We start from the raw sequence: 22814 nt of genomic DNA, 5'->3' as shown, positions 1-22814 counted from the left end.
GAACAGCAACACTTGAAAATCATAGTTTCTAACTATTTATCTATACATGCACATATGGGACTTTATATAATACAACTCTCTCCAATGCACTAATCTATATCTCATCCTATACCTCTCTCAATATATCCTCTACTTTCACTCTGACTCATCCCAAACATCATTGTACATCCACAATCTCCCTAATAACCTTTTCTAGACTCTTCCCTCCTCTATCTCACATTTGACTCATCCTGTACCTCCCATGACCACTATGATCTCCCAAATTAACACTTTCTAGACTCTTCCCTCATCTATCCCTCCTTTGACTAATCCCAAACCTCAGTTCACTACTATTTATCAGCACATTCCCAGAGTTACTACCGGTAGTCAATCTGGGAATGCTTCAAAAAGGTACGGCATCTCAGAGGGGGTCAACAAGGAGAAATAACTTTATTTCTTCTTGGGTTTTTTCATTCTATGTGTGCTGTAGATTGCAGCACACGTTTAAAGAGGAAAAAGCCTTTAAGGAGTGTTTTGTGAAGGAAGGTGTCCCTTGGTGCAAGAGTACATGCGCCAGGCTTCACTTTGTGCGCCAGCGCAGGGAAAAAGCATCAATACACCATTTCATAGTAGAGATTGTGCATTCCTACACTCTCTATGTGATGTAGCGCAGCGCAACAAGTTGTCCTGTTGCATTGCACTGCGTCAATTCTTGGTAAAATCTGGGACTTAGAGGCTAAGCAGAGTTGCCTGTTTGCGGAGATGAACTAACTCTAATGGAATGATTGATGTGGCAACAAACGAGATAAGTGTGGTAATGAATTCTCCCGCTGTCTTCCTATCAGTGGTCAATTTGAGCCGGTGGCTACAGATGGGGGGCAGCCAACAACACTCTTTTTTGGGGACCAGCAGTTATTTTTCCTCGTCGGATATTTCCTGAGAGGAAGAGAAGCAAAAAACATTCAGAGCAGAAAGACAGAGGAAGAAAAAGCAAGAACCAAGAGAAATAAAAGGGTTGGGAGTGTCTGCTACTGGATTAAAGAGGCATGAGGTGGATTTAGGGCTCAGCAGCCTTGGAAGTCGATGTGTCGACATTGAATTGCACCAGCTTCTGTTCAGAGCCCTAAGCACCGACACTTTTTCTTTTACAAGCTACGCACTACTTTCTATGCTGCTGATGCTTCAAGCGTTGCTCTGTTTAGTGTCCTAGGGCCATTTGTATCAAAGGGCTTTACCCATTCTGTGTCTATGGGAAAATGTGTTCATACATATGGCCCTAGTCATTTGTACGTTGCACATGGAGCCACTTGTAAGTGGATGTAAAGAGGAAAACGGTCTCTGTACACCACAGCTTCGCACTAGAAGAGTGACGGTAGAAAAAACATACATAAACTGCACAAATTTTACCCAGCGAGAACATTTATCCATATGCACAGCAGTTGGGCTCTCTCCAGCAATACAGAAGACAAGCATTTCAATGCATTATATCTTGCATTACTGAAAGTTTGAGCTATTGACGTTGCAATATTATTTGCAATGCCAAACTCTCAACCTTTTAGTAATTCAAGACTTGTCGCTCTATTTTTTCAATATTATTTGCTTTTAGTAACCAGCAGGCAGGCAGCGTGCTGTACTGCCTATGAAAAACTTACAATATTGCAAAAATAGAGTTTGAAGAGCCATTCCTCTCTTTTCTTCGGCGCGGCTTGCCAACTCTATTTTTTCAATATTGTACGGTTTTCATAAGCAGCGCAGCATGCCGCCTGTGCTGAGCTGGTTACTAAAAGCATATAATATTGAAAAACTAGAGTTTGGAGAGCCGCGCCAGAGAAAAGAAACGCGCAGCTCGCCAAACACTATTTTTTACAATATTGGACATTTTTTGTAAGCAGTACAACACGCTGCCTGTGCCACGCTGGTTACTAAAGTATATAGAAAATAGAGTTTGGCGAGCTGCGCCAGAGAAAAAAAAGGCGTGGTCGCCATTGTTAAAGATGAATCTGTGCCTCGCTACATGTACAGGGTGAAGCGGGAAAGCTTGTCGTGTCTGCAACAGCAGCTCGGAGAAAGTCATTAGTAAAATAGCGCTCACAGACTGTAAATAAAACATATAGAGTAACAACACACGTAAGAGGGCTAGTCCTCATGGGAGGTTACAAAAGGAAAAAAGGCAGTACTGAGGAGAGACTACTAAGCTGACTCACAAATCAAAAGCAGCCAATTAAAAAGGACAGTAACAGAAGCCAATTGAAAATATGGGTGGAAAATTGGCGGAGCTTCAAGTCCGTACCTGAATATAGCATGTCTCGACCTAAAAAAATGGGGCCCTTACCATAATTACCAAAAAGTCCAAAATCACAGTGCTGTCTCACACGATCACAAGGGCGGATGACTTTCCCAAGAGGGAGGAAAAAACAGGGAATTCTGTATTGTGACTATTTATGCCCCAAATGACAACTCCGTAGAATTCTGGAGAGAACTAGACAAACGAATCTCAAAGCTACCCGATAATTTAGAAGTGCTACTTGTGGGGGGATTTCAACTTCAATGGATGGGTCCCTAGATAGGAGATCGACACATTCCTGGGTAATAGATCACATTAACATATGAAACTCTGTTAAGAAAATAGCAATCTGGCTGATGTATGGAGACTATTCAATCCAACTGGTAGTGACTTCACCTTTTACTCCCCTCCTCAGCAGTCCAGGATCAATTATATTATGGTTAGCAAATGCCTGCTGGCTATGTCCCGAGATCCAAAATTGAACCAATTATTATCTCAGACCATGTCTGTGTATTCTTAAAACTTGACGTTGGGCATGCCGTTGCTTCCCCCAGACAATGGCATATCAATGACGACCTGCTTGATGATGAGAATGCTAAAGAGAAAATAGAGGTCAGTTCCTGGAAAAACAATATGAAGGACTCCTTGGCTTCCACTAAATGGGATGCCCTCAAAGCTTCCACTAGATGAGTACTAATGAACCTAATAGTGATCAAAAACAAAACTCTCTCTAAGCAATTAACATCTTTAGAAGCGAAAATAAAATAGCTAGATAACTAACTCAGACATAGTAAGGGATCAGCTGCTTTATCAGAACTACGCAAACTAAAGTATGATTACAGCAAAACATTGAGTAATAGATCACAAAAATGGATTAAGGTCTCAATAACTGGGAAGATGTACAGGAGCAGAGCAGGGAAAACATTGGCTAATTACCTGAAATACACTAAGAACAGATCCCTTATACCTGCGATTAGAGATGCGGCTGGACAATCTGTGTTGTCCTAATTACCTGAAATACACTAAGAACAGATCCCTTATACCTGCGATTAGAGATGCGGCTGGACAATTTGTGTTGTCCTAATTACTGAAATACACTAAGAACAGATCCCTTATACCTGCGATTAGAGATGTGGCTGGACAATTTGTGTCGTCTACCCAGGGCATCTTGGATACCTTTAGACAATTCTAATCTGACCTATATAACTCAAATAAAGCAATCTTCATAGACAGATATAATGAATATCTAGATTCCTGGGTCCTTCTGCAGGTAAACCAGACAGACCAACCTAACCTCAATGCACCCATCGATGAGGAGGCCATTCACAGTTTTAAATCTGGGAAAGTCCTGGGTCTGGATGGGTATTCAGGCAAATTCTATAAAACCTTTGAAGAACTGGTGACAGCCCCAATGAAAGTGGTCTTCCATCAACTCACAGAATCTTGGTCTATTTCCAGCACGGCTACTGAGGCCACTATAGTGGTCATCCCAAAGGCGGGGAAGGATCATTTGGATGTCAAAGATTATAGACCCTTATCGTTAATTAATCTTGATTGCAAAATATATGCTAAATCATCATGCGCAGGCTGGATACAGTCATATTAAAACTAACTCGCCCACCTCAAACTGGTTTTCTCAAGGGAAGACTTGCCACAGACAATATTAGAGTATTCTGCCAGGCATTGATAAAGCTAGGTTCATTGACAGCCACTCTGGCACTTGATGCCGAAAAGGCATTTGATAAGGTCTCTTGACCCTTCCTACATGCAACACTGCACAAGTATCACTAGGGGGAGGAATTTATACACATGGTGATAGCTCTAAACTTAAACCCGATTGCGAAAATCAGGGTAAATGGTCACCTCTCCCAATCCATCCCACTTTCTCAAAGCACACGACAGGGCTGGCCGCTCTCCCCGCTACTTTTCCTGCTAGATATTGAGCCGTTGCTCACGGCTTTCAAACACAACCGTAATATTGAGGGTGTGCACTTCAGCTCCAGTAGACAACTCATCTTAGAATATGCAGATTACGTTTTCCTTTTTACAGAAGATGCAGATTTGGCCATTCTGCATATTATGTAGGAGATATAGAGATACTCTTTGGTCTCTAGTTACTCCCTCAATCGTAACAAGGTAAAGGAATTTCGACTAAACGTCCACTGCACTCCTTCAGTGATTGATGACTCAGCCTGAGGTGGCACTCCAACTCCCTTAAATACTTGGGTATCTACTTTGGCAAAGATTTAAAAAGCTCACTATCTATGAAAACAAAACCCTGTCCAAAATAAAAGTTCTATTTGAATGCATGGACCCCTAAATATAATTCTTGGTGGGAATGATCTGAGACTATCAAAATGATGGTAGCCCATTGATCAACTTCCTCTCAAATGTGTTAACCATCGTCGTTTCCATCTTCTTTTTTTAAATCTGTGGACAAACTCATATCTGAATTCCTATGGAAAGGTAAGAAAGCCAGAATCTCCCTCAACTCACTAAAACTCAATAAGAACAAAGGGGGTCTTGGCCTCCCCGACCTCCCTCGATACCAACTGGCCTTTTTGGCATAACAAAGCGCCTGGTGGTGCAAGAGACAGGAAGATGGTGTCCTCCCATGGCTGCATATTGAGGCTCATTTAGTCCACTCACTGCTGCTCATATAAACACTATCTACATGTCCTACAGCAAAACTCCCTCTGAAACATTCGAAGTCCCTAATGCTAGACACGGTATCTGCCCTTCGCCGGATAGATAAGCTATTAAATAGCAGAATGTCCGGCTCGAAAGAGGCCTCTCTGCGGCACAACCATATAATTAAAATGGAGGGAAAAATGATGTATTGGGAAATTTGGGCAAATAGAGGCATAACCAACATAGGTGACCAGGGTAAAGGACACCACCCCATACCTTTTTCTAACCTGCGTGAGAAATTTGGTCTACCCAACAGTGAATTCTTCAACTTTCTGAAATTGAAAAGTATAATTGGAAAACTAGCCCAACCCTACTCCCCGATCTCCTGGGGCTGCTTGGTGAGTTTAGGAAGCTTGGGCACTCTGCGTCACAATTCTACAAATTTCTTGAACCGCACAATAAACACTTGTTGAGAGATTTGGAAAAGAAATGGGCTGCCCCCTGCCAAGCTCCACATAACAGGCCCCTATCGGATGCATTGTAGAAGAAAATATGGCTTTCCCCCCTCCAAGCAAAAATCACCCCGGCCCGAGCACAAACTAGATTCTGGTCAATACACAAAACTTAATGGACCCCAGCCAGACTACAGAAGTTAGGCCTGTCCACATCGGACATATGTTGGAGATGTGAGGATGGTGCAGGTTCCTTAGACCACATGCTCTTCTGTAAAATAGTACAACCTCTATGGGGGCAAAATTCAAAATTTTACTCGATATCTTTGGGATACGGCTCAAGATCGATTTCTTGGCAACGGCATTGGGGCGAATCGGGTGCACAGCCTCACCAGAGCAATCTACGCAAAGACACAAGGCTGTTAGACCTGCCACTGTCGGTGGGAAGTAAGGTGGCTCCGATGGAGTGGAAATCAACTTCAGTAATCCCTATCATCCCTTTCAAAAAGTAGTGCAGCGTCATGTTGTATTAGAAGCGCTGATAACATAATATATGCGAGGCTTCACTCCACCGCCGGCTACAGGTGCTTATGGGACCTCCCTAGGTAAGCAGAATCGCAAACAACCTTAGAAGCAATCAGGTCACAAAACACACAGCGCACCTGCGAACTGCACTTCGGGTACCTTCAGGTGGTGTCTAAATCCAGTTCTGGAATGTTGAGGGTCCTGCCGACCTTACACAACACTCCCTCTCTCTTCCGTTTCAGTCCTTTCTTCTTTTTCCCTTTTCATTCCTTTTCTTCTTTCGTTGCCCAGCTTTGTGTTTTTGTATTACTGCCTGGAAAAATGCACTTCTGTTGAGGGGTGTTAGATGTCTCGCTACCATTGGAGATAATCCTTAATCCTCGCAGGGGTGTTTATGATAGAATGTCACCCTTGTTTTATCCTCACACTTCCACGTCCCTTACTCTGAATTTAATCCTTCCCACTAAGGATATTTTGTATTGCAAATCTTGTATTATGAGTGCTGTATCACCCGTGAGGACATACCCCAGTAGGATATATACTGTCACCTCTTGAAAAGTGTACGATGTTTTCTGTCATCACTGTGATGTCATAAAACTCAATAAAAACGTTTCAACAAAAAAAGATGACATTCACAGCGTGTGTAGTCAGAGCACTGACAGGCAGTGCTCTGGTTGAGCAGCCCTTCTATGGGGCCTCATCAGACTCTAATCTCCCCTTTCAGACCTCTTGGCTTTGCCAGTGGTTTGTAGCGAGGCTGCAAGGCCTTCCCAAGGCTATGCAGCATGGTTAAAGTGAATTTAAAAAATGCCTTTGGTTCAGCTGCCTGCCTCCTTCTGTAGACGTGTACACCACGCATGCGTGCACCTACAACATTATGCTGGTGTTTTTTTTTTATTTACTTATCTGAATCGGATTAATAAATAAAAAAAATTGTAACATGTTTTTATTTTTAGGTCTCGCCTGACCCAGCGCATGCGCTGGTCTGGCAAGACTTATTGAGAGGGCTCCAAAAAGTGCTACCAGGCCAGCCTAGAGCTACAGTGCATGTGCGCGGGCGCGCGCACTGGGTTTTACCGCAATTACTTTCACTTTCGCGGCCGCAAGGCCGCTTGGCATAGCCAATAGGTCTCGATTTTGGGACCTTATAAGTATTTAGTTACGCAACTGTTGCATGGCTAAACACTTATAAGGTCCCACAGGCGAGACCTATTGGCTATGCCAATGCTTGTTTTATTTTGGAGGGGTGGAAGCAACACAGTGATAGGGGAGTGGGGCGGGCGAAAGTAACATGAGGGGTCAGAAGCAAAACGGGGACCGGCAGAAGCAACACGCGTCAGAAGCACCAAGGGGTGGGGCAGAGTAAGAACGGAGGATGCAGGTGAGGGAAGCAACAAGGATTCCACAGAGGGGTGGAACACACTGGATGGGCCGAAGACAAGCAAATAGGTGAGAGAGAGTAATATGGAGGGGTGGAGAAAACCTAAAGGGGGAAAGAGAGCAACATAGAGCACATAGGGAAGAAGAGAAGTACACAGGGAGACAGCTGGCAAACACATGCACTCTCATGGAGTGCTTAAACAAAGAAAAAAGTAGTGCTTGGAAAATAAGCAGTGGAAATACCCAAATAATATGTCCATGCTTCGGGAGAGGGAGAAACACAAGAAGAGCAAGTAAAGCACACACGCTGAAGCAAGCAAATGAGAGTGGTGACAATACAGGCAACCAATGCCAAACAACGGGGAGCTATATGCCCACTGTAGGCTGACTATACATCTTGCAACAGACAGCAAGTGCAGAGCCTAGTACGCTATACCTAAAAATGGTAAGGCCTTATGCCACACTTACATTATGCTTGACCACACAGGACCCAATCTGGCCCTGTGATGACAGTCACATTATGCATGAGACTCCAGGCCTTGTACGTTTAATTGGTAGAGAGCTGTGTGCTTTGAGTGGTCCATGAAGCATTTTACAAAAGGAGCAGGAGGGATGTGAAACACAAAAATTCTCTAATGATGTGTGCCTGCAACGCATGAAAGAGTGTATGTGTTTCTTCATGAGCTTGTATGTGTGAGAGACTGAGTGAATGCAGACGAGTGTGTGTGTGTGCGTAAACACATCTGTGTATTTAAGTGTGAACAAGTGACTGCTCCTCTTCTAGGCATATTGATGTTAAACATTTTTGGCCCACCCATGGCCCATTTAGTTGTAATTGGTTTGTTATTGCATTTATATAGCACATACTACCCCTGACAAAGTGTTGAATTGCTTTACGCTAGTCGGCACTTTGCTCAGAACCCAAGTTTAATGGTTAAACCAGTGGTTGAGATTATTTTTTTAGTGCTATCAAGAAAACCTTCTGAAGCATATATTCTGATTTCTTTGTGGTAGATTAAATTAATAGGTGTTAAGTGTGATCATTTGTGGGTGGTATGTAAGGTCATGCAAATGTTTGGTGGGATTAATGGATAAAGTATAGGAGATTACAGATTGTTAGTTTGAAGAGCATGATTTTAAAAGAAGGAGAGGTTTTGATACATGAAGTCTAATAAAGGTTATTTTGGAACCATCAATTGTAGGATGGTGCCCTTCCTAGACTTAGAGCCTTATAACGAGTTCAGCGGTCCTCAGGACCGCTGAACTCGTGGTGGTTTTCTGACCACCGCCAACCCTGCAAGTCCACCTGCCATGTTTGCAGTGTGGCGGTTGGACCGCCACGAGACTGCCGGCTCTGCCGGGATCAAGGATCCCACTGCGCCGGTGGTCTGTATCTAGCGTCAATATGCTGGTGGTGCCGATGCCGGCAAACGTCGAGCATATTCTGACCTACATATCCACCCCCCTTTTTATGGCTGTGAGTCCACCATGAAAAGGGTGGTAGACATGCCGAAAAGCAGGCCGTAACAGGGTTCCCAGCTGGATCTGAGCCTAGGGGTGCATGCGGGGGGCACATGTTGTGCCCCCCTGGAATTTCACCCCCGTTCCTGCACGGTGTGGCATGGTGCAGAGATTGTGAGATCTGATCATTTTTTAGGACTCGCCTAGGCAGCGCGCATGCCATCTCCCTGAGACGTCTAGTAATCTATATGTGAGGGGAAACTCCGCCTATTACTTGGTAATTTATCGTTACTTGCCATTAGTTAACTTTTCGTTTTTTTTGTTAGCGGGCTTGTTATTGGCTCTTCACCCGATACGTAACTTTTGGTTATTCCGGAAGCAGCACTGCCTAACTACAGTCTCCTTACGCTTACACAGCGTATTTAAAATAGTGCGCATTAACATGTGCGCGCTACCTTACATAACGATTATACGCATGCACTAAAAGTGTGACGTGCGTGCATACGGCACCAAAGTCCACAAAACCATTGATAAAGCCAATAGACCTAACCCGTTGTAAGTATGATGTTCCTTGTAACATCATATATCTTGATGCAATGACAGAAATCCTCAATTACAAGTCGGGCGGCACACTATGCAAAGCACCGACTTTTAGCTTCCGTGATTTAAGCCATGCCCTTCATCATATTAGCCATGCCCCTTCTAGATTTTAGTGTACGGAATGGTAGCAAACAGCACTACTATGCGCCGTGCAGTGGGTGCAACATCATGGAAGTGCGGGAGTATCCAGTGTGCACAGTGTCACGGGCACTTACTTGGAAGTGCTTAGGATCGTGCCTGTGCAGCTGCAGTGCCAGGGGCTCCAGTTCGCTTAATCCAATCTTGTGTGACCTGCATCTCGAGCCCTGGAAGGCGCTAGGAGTCCCGCGTCAGTCCGCACCTCGCCTTGCCCTGGGTTCTTTACTCTCTCCTCCTCTGGGGCCTCCTAGCTTTCAGCCTGCACCGGAGCTGGACTGTGGTGCACTGGAGCTGGCGCTGGGATGTACAGACTGCCTGTCCCGCTCTCACAGATAGGATCAGCCTGACATATCACACGGGTTGGGAAGGTCAGAAACCTCAGGCAAGGAGCTGACACGCACACAGCCCACCCCATTTTACGAGAACCTTTCCTCTCACTACCACCACCTCCAGCACCCCTCCCCAAGGTACTCTCCTCTCTCCAGCAACCCTCTTCTCACCAGCACTCTTTTCCAGGACCCCTCCCCCCCACACCTACTGTCACTTCCAAGGAGCGCCTCTTCTAGTGCCCCTTTCTAATACCTTCATACAGCAGCAATCCTTACCAAGCACCCCTCCTCTTAGTAACACCCCCCTATCTCCGGATACCAACTCCTATCACCAGCACCCCATCTTCTCCAGCCCCTTCTACTTACCACTAACCCCTTTCCCACAGAACCCACCCCCTCCCCAGCACTCCCCTTCCCCAAGCATTGCTTTCCTTAGCACCCTCTCTGCTCATCACCCCCTCCTCTCCCAGCAGCTCTCCCCACAGTAGCACTATTCCTCCACAAGCACCCCTGCTCTCACCAGCACCCTTTGTCAATTAACACTCCTGGTCTCACCGGTACCCCGCCTCTGACCAGTGCCGCATCCCCACACGCTTGGTCTTGCGCAGCAACACCCCGCTGTCTGCCACTGCCTCCTGGACTGATGGCCTGTCATACCACTCTCGTCGTGGGTCTATGACGTATTTAAACAAAGTTTGACCCCTTCCCCTCTTCCGCCCTTTCTTCCCTGCCCCCCGTTCGCCACTTAACATCTGTTCAGCATTTTTATCGTTTTCGCAGGAGTAAAGAGAAGGCTCGGTCGAGACGGAGGTGTATTAACAGATGGAGAGTGTCTTATTACAGAAGGTCACAAACGCCTTTAACTAACAGCATTCTCTCAGCGTGGCCTAGAAAGCTACAACGAGCTCTGCCAAGCTAGCTTGAACTGGACCCAGAATCTAACAGCGGCAATGTGCTCAGCTTATCTCATTCCATACATGGCGAACTTGGAAATGGAATATTCACTCTCTACAACCCCTAGCAGTGTATACCCGCCCTAATAACAGACCTGGCAACTTAAATAAAAAAGCATTTGCAATGCAATAGGTCTCGCATTTACACGAGTTTAAGCTATTGGCATTATAAATGACAATGCCTTTTATTTATGTTTTAAAAACGAAAACAAAAATAAAAGGCATTGTCATTTGCAATGTCAATAGTTCAAACTTGTGCAAATGCGAGACCTATTGCATTGCAAATGCTTGTTTACCCTGCTCCTGCGTTGTTATTCTCGGGTATAACATATGATGATAAGTCTTCTTGAAAGGGACATGATGGAAAAAAGAAGAAAATGTTGAATTCTAGATATATGTATGATAAATAATAGGCCACATTCTATTTCATTTCCTAAAGTACCTGTTTCACTTCTGTCTTTTTTACATTTTTAAAGGAAATCCTGTTAAAAAAACATTATTTTGCTGCCATTTTTGTTTATTATCATAGTACAGGTGCTATACTCCTGGGGAAGGTCAGGCCGTCTGTCTTATGCCTACCATCAGAATGTTGGAACATTACGTGCCCCTTCCTTCAGTGCCTTTGCTTTTTATAAACGTTATGTAAAAAAAAGATGTAAAATGCACTATTTTACCCCATTTCAAATATTTTCTCAGGCGGTACACACAAATCTCCAAACCTTAAAGCCTTCAAACCCCCAAAACCTCACTTGACCCAGTCAAGCTCACTCAGTTCTTAAAATTTTGAGCGCGCGCTACGCCTGAAACTTTCAAACCTCCGCAGGTGCCACTGTAGGTTGTTGCCTTCCCCTTACTTTCGTTTCTGTGCAGCATGAGGCCAATACTTGATGTGCTTGGTGTCCCTGCCATCAGTGCCTGGTTCAACAGACCCTCCCATCAGTGCCTCCCATCGGTGCCTGTTACAACAGCAAACTCCTCTGTGCCTCAGCCTTTCCTATCAGTGTCGCACCAAGCAGCCTCTTGAACCTCGCATCCAACTCTGCCTCACTTTTCAGATCCAAGTGTTTTTCATTCTCTTAACATCATTATTTCATAATGCAGCCCCTTTCCTGCCCTGCATCCACCCCTATGGCTCACTATGTGCACCTGTACCATCATGGCCTCACCCTGTAGCTTCCACACATTGGCTAGGGCGCTTGACCTCGGACCTGGGGAACTGGGTTCGAGTCTCGGTAACGACGCTGAACATCCTGTGATTCTGGGCAAATCACTTAATCTCCCTGTGCCTAACAAAAAAAAAATGAATGTGTGTCCTCATGTAACGTAACTGGTGCTATGTAAAGCGCTCTGATACCTGAATGGATTCGGGTCAAATTCGCTCTATATAAAACTCTGCAAAAAAAAAAAAAACTTCACACAATATGTACTCTGCATTAATCCCTCTCTACCCTCCACTTCGACATGTTACTCAGCTGTCCCCTCAGTCCTATACCAACATGTGCCTAAACCTGCAGTCCTTTCTGTGGCCCTGCGGGTACCTTGGAGCTGTACCACTCCTCAGACTCCAGCTGAATCTTCGCCGCAACGTTCTCGTACTGGCTGCGGAAGTCCCGGAGAGCGGTGGTCAGGTCGAGATGTCCGGAAGCCCCGATACTCGTCTCATACCAGTCGCTGCCACTGGTCGTACGTTGGTCATATAACTCCTGGACAACACGGAGAACATGCTAAATATTAGATGTATTTACAATTACATGCAGAACAAGCTCTCCACGACAAACACCATATACTAACATGCTTAAGTAAAGCACATAAGCACTCTGCATCAATGCACAAGCAAGCAAGCTCAATCTCACAGATGTACACCAGCAGGCAGACAATCAGTCACGGGTGTGCAAAAATGTACACCATAATATCCCGACAAATACACATCACAGAGAGGTGCATCAACAGGTAAACAATTAAGGATATGTGCACCAGGAACTACGCCACCACAGGCAAGTGCACAAACAGGTACAACATACCCACCTGCACAGCAGTTACTTCATCACTCACAGATGAGCTAGCAAGTACACCTTCAATAGATATGTGCACCAACAAATACACAATGATGGGTAGGTGAACCATCAATTTTACAATTATACACATGTACACCAGCAGCTACATCCTCCAAAGGGCCATAAACAGGTACAGTGTTAATTAGATATGTATAAGCAAGCCCACAATGCATCCAGAATGATAAACATGTTCAATAGGACAGTTAGATGTACCAGGAGCTACACCGTGACTGACTGCTGATGAAGCCCATCAGTTGAAGATGCAACTAGTAATGGCACCTCATATGCAAGTCTAGGAACTTAGGGGGTCATTAGGATGGCGTAAGGGCGTACGATGCGGCAGCCAGCAGCACCGTCCACAATGTTAAATGCCCTGGATGCGCCCACCAGTATGGCGGGCACATCCTAATTGCAGTGGGGGGACCGCCGCATATGTGGTGAGCAGTCCCAGCACCGTAACGATGGCGGGCAGACATCAGTCTGCCTGCCATCGTAATGACCCCCTAAGAACACCCTAGTAAGCTGCAAAGGCAAATCGTGCATATTTTACATATCTACATTCTAACAAATTGAAATCTGCCGAAGAAGAAAGAATGTGTGTGAGCAAACGTTTGAGTAGTGCATCATGCCAACTGAATACCCTCAAATACTTATGCAAATTTACGGTGGGATTTAGCCTTAATGAAGAGAGCATGTGGGAGAAGTAGAGACGTGTGTCTTCACAACAGAATGAACCTCCAATCAGGCCTGCCAATGCTCCGCAACTCTAATCTAGTTGATGAGGGATGAGATCTTCATTTTCACTTGGAATTCCACCTGTACACCAGTGACACACATCTAGACATCAAAGTACTAGAAGGTGATGGAGATCATTATCAACAAACTGACTACCCTAGCCGCATCCGGAGATTGATGTCATCCAGTGAGGTAAATCTACACTCCAAGAAAACCAATGTAATAGGTTTCAACCTGGTGGATCCCATGTCTGCACAATTCAAGTGACCATCATCATTGCGCACCAGCATCGCAGATCCTACTGTAGCCCTACATTTAATACCTATAATGGAATGTAACTACAAAGGCTAGTGCTTGTCATCAGACATCATTATTGTTTAGTGACAATAACTACCTTTGGCACATTGGACTGCCGGAGGGGTGTCCTTGCTCCTTCATATGCAAACCCTTAAATGAGGTGATAAGAGGGCAAGGCGGCATGGTGCAGGTCAATTACTCATATAATGCTCATGTATTGTTATAGCTAAATTATATGGCCTGCCATGGAACCTTTGTGATTTATTGACAAACTGATAAGTATATAATACAACTAATAATAAACTCAGTTTTAAATTTGTTCACGAAAAAAGCGGAGGATCAATATTGTTCTTTAAGTTGAAAAGTTAGTTAGTAAGTGTTATTAAATTTTATTGACTACAAGCATATATCAAAACTCCACTGGAATAATTTGAGCTTATGCTTATCTAGTTGTCACTTAAAATGATCAATAAAACATATGCTGAACAAGAAAATCATGTTGCTAAAAGGAACTGTTTCACAAATGGAGATTGTGGAAGGGAACATGACTCAGAAAAGTACACCCAAAATTAGATGAGATACTGAATGAATGTTGGAAAATATCAGAGTTATATAAAGAGTTACAGGATTGTGTAGGAGTATCTCCTGAGTAGAAGTGGGTTTGAGAGCTGTGTTTCCTTTTGTTAGCTTTAACTACATTAGAAACTGAGCTTACGCTAACATAAACATTGTTTATACTGTCCTCCATCTTGAATTGATGTGATATTGTAATACACCACATGATGACTACTACTGTTCTAAATAAAAGATTACAAGCTTTACACAAATAAACGGTGCATGTTCCCAGAGATTTTTCTCACTCTGTTCCTAATCAAGAATATTCCAACTATCCCAGACTATCGTTGTACAATGTATTAATTACAATGCTTGAATAAACTGTGAGAACTACTGAACCCAATGTAATAGTACTATGAGAGAATCCTCAAATGTGTTCTGTAGTACAATGTTTCTTCTTGCTTATTCCTCATTGGTGCATTTCCTGAGAACCATGTACTTGTGTAGTTATGTAAAAAAGCATTGGCTAAAGTCCTATAAAAGGACCCAATTTTCTCTGTATCCCGGAACCGCCATTTCCCATTCTCACAGGCTGAATCTATGCCGGATTTATAGAACTTTGCTAAGATTTTTGTACTTATGATTTGTACGCTTTGCTACTAAGATTGTTGGTGACATATTTCTAGTAATTTGCGTATTACTTTCTGATATACATTTCCAGACTTTAACCTGTGTCTGTCATTCTTTGAGAGAAAGAGGGAGAGAGAAATCAGGCACAGGAAGTGAGAGCAAAAGAAAACAAAGAGAATCAGCTAAAGGTAGAGATGTAGTAGGGAGAAAGCCAGAGAGTTAAGAGTGAAAGAAAGTGGAACTAGAAAGAGAGGAGACTGAAAGAGAAAAAGAGAAAGCTAGGGGGAGTAAAACGGGGGCGGGGGGGGTGGGTCAGAAAATGATAGAAAGAAAAAGAGGAGGCAGATAGCGAGATGGACGGCTTGTCCACCTCTACTCCTGAGGTGGCATGCAGGAAGCCCAGCTCATCATAAGAATATTTGAGGCCCGAGCATGACATATTTTGGGGCCCCTGTTTTAAACAATTTTTATTACTCATTTTCTGTTATTTCAAGTCTGCATGATGTCAGCCAATATTGAATTATAACTTAATCTTTCAGAAACAGGGTCATTCGGTAGCATGTCTTGTCCAGGTCACAAAACTCCTTCAAATACCACTCTATAGAGAGAGAGAGAGAGAGTGAGAGTTAAAGGGCAGAGAGAAGGATATGGGCTGAAACATAGACAGGAAGCCGAGAGAACAATCACTTTCCTACTGGGTTCTCTTAGAAGGTGGGAGCCCAGGGCAATCGCCCACTTTGCCCATGCCTTAAAACGCCTCGGAGGAAGTCAGGTAGACTTAAAGATGAAATTTGAGATTAAAATGAATAACCGACAGACCATGGATTCCACAAAATAGAAAGGGTATTTTTGTGCATGAAGCAGCTCTACTACCGCTCAAAACAGTGGCTTCAATAAATAAAGGGGCCGATTATGATTTCCGTCTGACTGACACGGCATACCGTCAGTGTCTGTCCCACGACATCTCTACTCACGGTCAGACCGCCGCATTACGATGCGGTCAGTCGGACCGCAGTGCCCCAGGGACTGACCGACAGCTTCCGATGGGCTCAAGTAGCCCGTGGGGGGTTGGTCGGATCGCATTCCCCACAATGGAGGCAGTGCCTTCTCAGGCACCGCCGTGGGGATTACGGTCCACCTTTCCACCAGCCATTTCACGTCGGTTCTTCTGACGTAAATGCCGCTGACCGCGGCCGCCGCAGGGGGCCAATCGGCGGTCGGCGCCTTAGTGCCCCCGGGGCACCGGTCACCCCTCCCCACCCCCTCCCCACAGGGGGGGGGGCGGGGACGCAGTCCGGAGCCCCCCTCCTTGGGATGGCCAGAAGTGACGCGCAATGCGTGTCACTTCCTGGCCCTGGGGTGAGGGGGAGGCTATTTAGCCTTCCCCCACTCTCCTGGCGACCTCTTTGTCGCCCGCTTCCCTGGGGAGCACGCGCGTTGCCCTAACTCTGAGGCCCACCCATAGGGGGGCCGAGTAGCAAATCAAGTAAATAGGTTCCATAGCTGGGTGAAACCGCCATCATTGGAGATAGGCCCAGGTAAAATAGGGTTTCTTCATGTCTAGAGGACCATTGCGGTTGGGGGTATCCCCCAACGGAATCACTGGTCGCGTACTGCAGCTGCAGGAGACTGGGATCCTGGTTTACGGACACTTTACCGCGCTCAGGGAGTGCTGCCAACCTACATATGGTGCTGCTGTCCCAATAACTGGGGTGTCAGCGGGGCAAACACAAGGGGACATTATGTCAATAGAACACTTGTCACGCCCAGGGTGCATTCAATCTCTACTTCAACGGAGCTGGAATTTGGCACTGTTAAGGATGCTCTGGGTTTGTGGGGGGGCAACCCCCCCCTGCCACCCTAGTACTAGGAAGCATGATGGGAGGGGCGAAGTAGGACTTAGTCATCCCTCAATGCTTGAACTTTACAGACAGCGCGCAATGCTTAAGTCAGACAGATTCCCGAAGCTGGTAGGCCTAGGGGGGTTTCATCTCTGAGGGATCTGTAGGGGCATAACTCCCTTAAGGAATAAGGGATGGTGGGCAGGGGCAAGATTGCCCATGTTCACGCGCGGGCAGCTAGGAGCACTCCTGTGCTCCAGGTTTAGCAATCAGAGGGGATTGGCCGAGGATTAAGTAAAACCCTTCTCGCCTTAATAGCCAAACAGGGCAGGCCCAGAATTGTGAAGAGGTGTAACTTTCCCGCTGGGGGGCGAATAGTTCTTGGCACATCTTCGCAGGCCCAACGGGTCCTTTATTTCAGCAGACCCTATCCGATTGGGATGGCGTCTCGGGATTTAGGGACATAGATGGGGCCATCTACAACACCAGGAGCTTTAGCTCACTGGTAAGTCTTGGGCCTGTGGATATAGGGGATCTCACAGGGTTTGAGTCCCTAGCGCTGTCACACTGTCATGCGGTGGCAGAATTTCAAACTCTTCTTTCTGCTAGGATGGTTCCCTTCCAGCTAGTTGCAGGAAGCCCTAGATAGGAGAGGTTGCAGGTAAGACTATAGCGGGTTGGTGGGGGGCCCTGGCTGCGACGGTCAGCCGCCTCCAAGGCTGTGGCGGAGTTACAGGGCGATCTGGAAGCAGGCCGGTACAAAGGGTACCTCTGCGCGGCACCATAGGGGGTGCCTGAGCCAAAACCGAGGAGCCTCAAGGGAGGTCCCGGCAGCCGTGTCGGCGCCCCGCTAGTCCTACGGGCGGTTGTGGGCCTGAACAACCGGGGGTTTGCTATGCGACGCTCCGCCCGAGAGGGGGGGCGTGAGTAGAATTACCAACGGCACGTGATCGTAGAAAGAATCACCTGGGGGGCAGCAACGGCAGGCATCGCTCCCGCGCTGCCCGGCTCATCAGGCGGGCAGGCGACCCAGTTGGTTGCCTGCCCTTGGATCGCCCGTAAGATAACCCACCCATTACATATACTGGAATTATGTAATAAACCTGCAGCATTGTTACCCAACACCAACTGTCTTGTGTGTGTCATTTGGGTAACCTATTATGGGGGAGGGGGGACAGCGGGTTGCCCCTGGGGGTACTATGCCGCTAACCGCGGCCCCCGCAGGGGGCCAATCGGCGGTCAGCGCCTTAGTGCCCCCAGGGCACCGGTCACCCCTCCCCACCCCCTCCCCACTGGGGGGGGGGGGGGCGGGGACGCAGTCCGGAGCCCCCCTCCTTGGGATGGCCAGAAGTGACGCGCAATGCGTGTCACTTCCTGGCCCTGGGGTGAGGGGGAGGCTATTTAGCCTTCCCCCACTCTCCTGGCGACCTCTTTGTCGCCCGCTTCGCCTTTTCCCTCCCTACCGCTTACCCGGCGTAGGCGTTGGGTGGGGGGGTTTCTGAGCGTTGTAATGTTTTCTTTTTTCGTTGCAGGCGGAGTTACAGGGCGATCTGGAAGCAGGCCGGTACAAAGGGTACCTCTGCGCGGCACCATAGGGGGTGCCTGAGCCAAAACCGAGGAGCCTCAAGGGAGGTCCCGGAAGCTGTGTCGGCGCCCAGCTAGTCCTGCGGGCAGTTGTGGGCCTGAACAACCGGGGGTTTGCTATGCGACGCTCCGCCCCGAGAGGGGGGGCGTGAGTAGAATTACCAACGGCACGTGATCGTAGAAAGAATCACCTGGGGGGCAGCAACGGCGGGCATCGCTCCCGCGCTGCCCGGCTCATCAGGCGGGCAGGCGACCCAGTTGGTTGCCTGCCCTTGGATCGCCCGTAAGATAACCCACCCATTACATATACTGGAATTATGTAATAAACCTGCAGCATTGTTACCCAACACCAACTGTCTTGTGTGTGTCATTTGGGTAACCTATTATGGGGGAGGGGGGACAGCGGGTTGCCCCTGGGGGTACTAAGGGCTGATGAAAGGCTTTATTGGGACCCCTAGCAAGGCCCCTATCCCCGTGGACCTCGGCTATGGACCCTGGAGGGCACCTGTGGTGCCCCCTAAACATCCCTGTTATCGTGTGGCAGGCAACTCATGGTACCTGCCACAGGGAGCACGGATGTTTAAAAACATGCCTCTTTGCATTGGGGCTTGTGCTGCGGCTTTTTTCCGGGCTGCAGCACAAGTCTCAATGCAAGGAGGCATGTTTCCGACCGCCTCCATGGCATTTGGATCCTAATTTGGTGGTCGGGACTGCGGACTACATGTCGACCGGTCCCTTTACCGCAATGCGGCATCGTAATCGGCCCCAAAGTCTGAATTAACTGTAACACAGCATATTATTAAGGGCACGTTTGTATCGTTGTCCGCGTGGAATATGATTTTTTGCCTTAAAAGGAAAGAGTGAACTTATTACAGAAGGTGGAGCAAGAATACGTATGTCCAATAGCAACGCCGTTCGGTAAAAACTCATCCTGGGAGTGAGTGGGAGGGCGAGTATATCAGGACAAACATTTAAAGTAATTAAAAGGTGTAAGAGGCAATTGATGAATAATACATTTGAATTCGTAAAGACAGGTCAAATATTGAGAAAGGGACCCTTAAAGTTCGATTATTGTTTTACCTGATGAATAAAATTAGTCAAAACGCATATGTGGGGTATATGGGGAGAACATAGTTTTCAGTACAAGAGTTTCCAGGAGCGTTGTACGTAGAGTAGTGTTTTCGTTAGTGAGAGTTACGGTAAATCCTCAAGATTTGTGTTTTAATAAGTAAACAGAATCTCCCTTATAATCAGTACCCGTATTGGGTGGGAATTATTGCGCTCACAAGCTTAAAGATCAAACTTTTCCACACCCCGGATCTGAAAGCCCGTAGATGTTACTAAAAATTTGTTACCCTATCTGAAAAATGGCGGATGGCTCCAGGCAGGTGGGGACCAACTCTCCAACCCCCAGCCCGCATCCACGGGCTCCCCCATTACCTGCTGGTGGAATTTCCTCAAGCACTCCATCTCTTCATTCAGTGACTCAATCTTGCGCTCCAGCTCCAGGCGCTCCAGCGTAGCGTTGTCAACTTGCTGCAAGGAGGCAAGACCACAGGAAGGAAGAAGACAGATGAGGGGATAAGTTAACGCTCTACTATGGGATAAAGGTCACAGAGGAGAGACGTAGAGAGGGGAGAGTAGAGCCGCAGAGACAGAGGAGAGAGAGAAAAAAGAGAGGCAAACAGAGGAAAACATATATAGAGCTAGGCTCCCTCATGTATAGAATAAGGAACCTCGAGGGACACTGTGGGGCAGAACGAGAGAGATGGATGTGAAACTACAGAGCAAGAGGGTTTCAATGCTGAGCGGCAGGGGAGACGCAGGGAAGCGTGACAATGTGGAAACTATGGAGAAGGAATGGTTCATTATGGAAGTCGCATGTCAGGAATGGGGTGTGCAACAGTGAATCATAAGAGTAGGGCACCACAGGGGAAGCTAATGCCAACCAGGTAAATGGTCCTGGAAAACGCCCAGTCAGTGAATGGCAAAATAATAATTGATGACAGAATGCTGAACAATGTCAAACATTCAACCCCAGTAGAGAGATCTGGGCTTAAATCCATCGTAATTTTGCTCCCCATGCCATTTTTGTTTGGACCCAGCCATGTACAAATGTCTGGAACTCTGCTCCCCATGGGAACAGTCCGGCCATAACTGCCAGACAAAGTCCCAGGACCAGAAATATGCATCGTGGAACTGGTTTGGGGGTATCACCCCTCATCAACCAGGCTAGCTTGACTCCAGTGACATGGTAAGCACAGAGCCCACGTCTGGGCATACCCGTTCCCCTCGGGTTAAAAAATGCAAAAAGAACAATTGGTGGACAGAATGCAGAACAATGTCAAACATTCACCCCAGTACAACGATCTGGGTCTAAATCCATCGTAATTTTACTCATAATGCCACTCAAGCTGAGACTTAGCCATATGCAAATCAATCTTCACCCTGTTCCCCATGGGAACAGTCCAGTCCGAACTGCCATGCAAAGTCCTCCCTGGACTGGAAAGAAGCCTCCTGTTACCGGTTTCCGGGTATCACCCCTCAACCAGGCTAGCTTGACTCCAGTGGCATGGCGAGCACGGGACTCACGTCTGAGTTCCCTTCCGTTGCCAGGACACCTTCAGCATGACAGAGACTCCACTCCTAGACCTTGGTGAATATTCTGGTATGTCGAGCCCTAAAGCAGGAGCAGACACAGCAGTAAGCTATATATCAAAATTTCATTAATAAACATAGAATCAGCTCTCACAGCAAAATAAATAGTATTTAAATAAGCAAATACATCTATGCAAAGCCATTAGCAAAAGCCCCAGAGGACAAACTTCTGCAGAGCCCAATGTGAGTAAAACCTCGATAGAAAGAGGAACACACCTACATCCTTCCTGCTAAAGGTGTGCTGTCTCAAACCCAAGGAAATGAAACTCACCTCTAGGGATATCACAAACTTTCATTAAGTGTGGGAAGTGTGGGTACGCCATGTGATAGAGACAGCAAGAAAAGCTACAGATCCCTTGATTAGTCTCTGGCCTTGTAGCTCTTCACAAAGAGCTGAGTAAACTGCCCAGTCGAAAACATAGAGAACCGGATACCAGGTCTGGAGAACTGAATGAATACCAAGGCACCTTAAGAAGATACATTGCACTAGCGAGGCAGAAAAAGAATCCATAAGGCACAAGAAAACTTATAGAAATTGAATAATTCATATTGTCCTAACCTACTGGAATAGAAAAAGGAATATGCATGCCAAAAATGGGGTATAATGCTGAGGCATCACAGGGCTCAGGATAGGTGGGGACTCAAACCTCTAAAAAGCCAATATGTGGAATACTCCCAACAAATCAGTCAAAGCATCTGCTACCCTCAGAATTACACACAGAGATCTGCTGTTACCTAGCCATGTTCATACTATATAAGTAATAATACCAAATGAGAATTGACACCATTCAGTAGAATCGCAAAAGTACAATAAAACTGACTGTAAAGGAATTTAAGGCGAAATTGATTAGCCTACTACCAGACATAAACCACAAATGCTACATGTACATTTTGCTGGGAAAAAAAATGGTCCTGGAAAACGCCCAGTCAGTGAATGGCAAAATAACAATTGATGGACAGAATGCTGAACAATGTCAAACATTCAACCCCAGTACAGAGATCTGGGCTTAAATCCTTTTTTTAATTTTTTTTTTTTATTTCAGCTTGATATGATCATGACAAAACAAATGGTTAAACAATCATGGTAATCAGTTCAAGGAAGAAATATGCTATGCAACTACAAATACTGCGGCTAACGCAAAGAAAGACAAAAAAAAAAAAAAATTTAAAAAAAAAAAAAAGAGAAGGGTTTAATTGTTATACCATTCCAAGAAAGGCGCCCATATCCTTAAACCCCTCTCACGCCTCCTCCTACCACTTTTAAGAAATACAGCTGATTCCAGGTTATGGAGAGCAAGAATTCTTACTCTCCAATTCAAAAAGGTTGGAGGTAACGGGTTAATCCAGTCGGAAGTTATACACAAACGAATTAAAGACATAGCAATACAGAGAAGAGCAGATTCAGAAAATGGTCTATCGGAACGTAGGTCAGTCTCGCACCCCGTTATTACTAGTTCAGGAGAAAGTGCTACCTGAATATTAAGGGAACTATTAATAAACAGTTGGACATCTTGGATCTGGGCTTAAATCCATCGTAATTTTGCTCCCCATGCTATTTTTATTTGGACCCAGACATGTACAAATGTCTGGACCTCTGCTCCCCATGGGAAGAGTCCGGCCATAACTGCCAGACAAGGTCCTCCCAGGACCAGAAATATGCATCGTGGAACCGGTTTGGGGGTATCACCCCTCATCAACCAGGCTAGCTTGACTCCAGTGACATGGTAA

The 22814-nt window shown here is 46.1% G+C and overlaps 1 protein-coding gene across 1 annotated transcript in view; it reads right to left on the bottom strand.

The window, feature by feature from the left end:
* PRPH (peripherin) overlaps positions 1-22814 on the bottom strand; it is a 209905-nt gene that overhangs the window by 93903 nt on the left and 93188 nt on the right. Inside the window, exons 3-4 of the mRNA XM_085600250.1 lie at positions 19869-19964; positions 12271-12435 (exon numbers count right to left, since the gene is read on the bottom strand). Of these exons, the coding sequence (XP_085456376.1) occupies positions 12271-12435; positions 19869-19964 (261 nt within the window). The remainder of the gene's footprint in view (positions 1-12270; positions 12436-19868; positions 19965-22814) is intronic.

The sequence above is a fragment of the Triturus cristatus genome, chromosome 4_2, assembly GCF_964204655.1.
Source record: "Triturus cristatus chromosome 4_2, aTriCri1.1, whole genome shotgun sequence".
NCBI lineage: Eukaryota > Metazoa > Chordata > Amphibia > Caudata > Salamandridae > Triturus > Triturus cristatus.
This window is presented reverse-complemented; position numbering and strand designations above follow the sequence as displayed.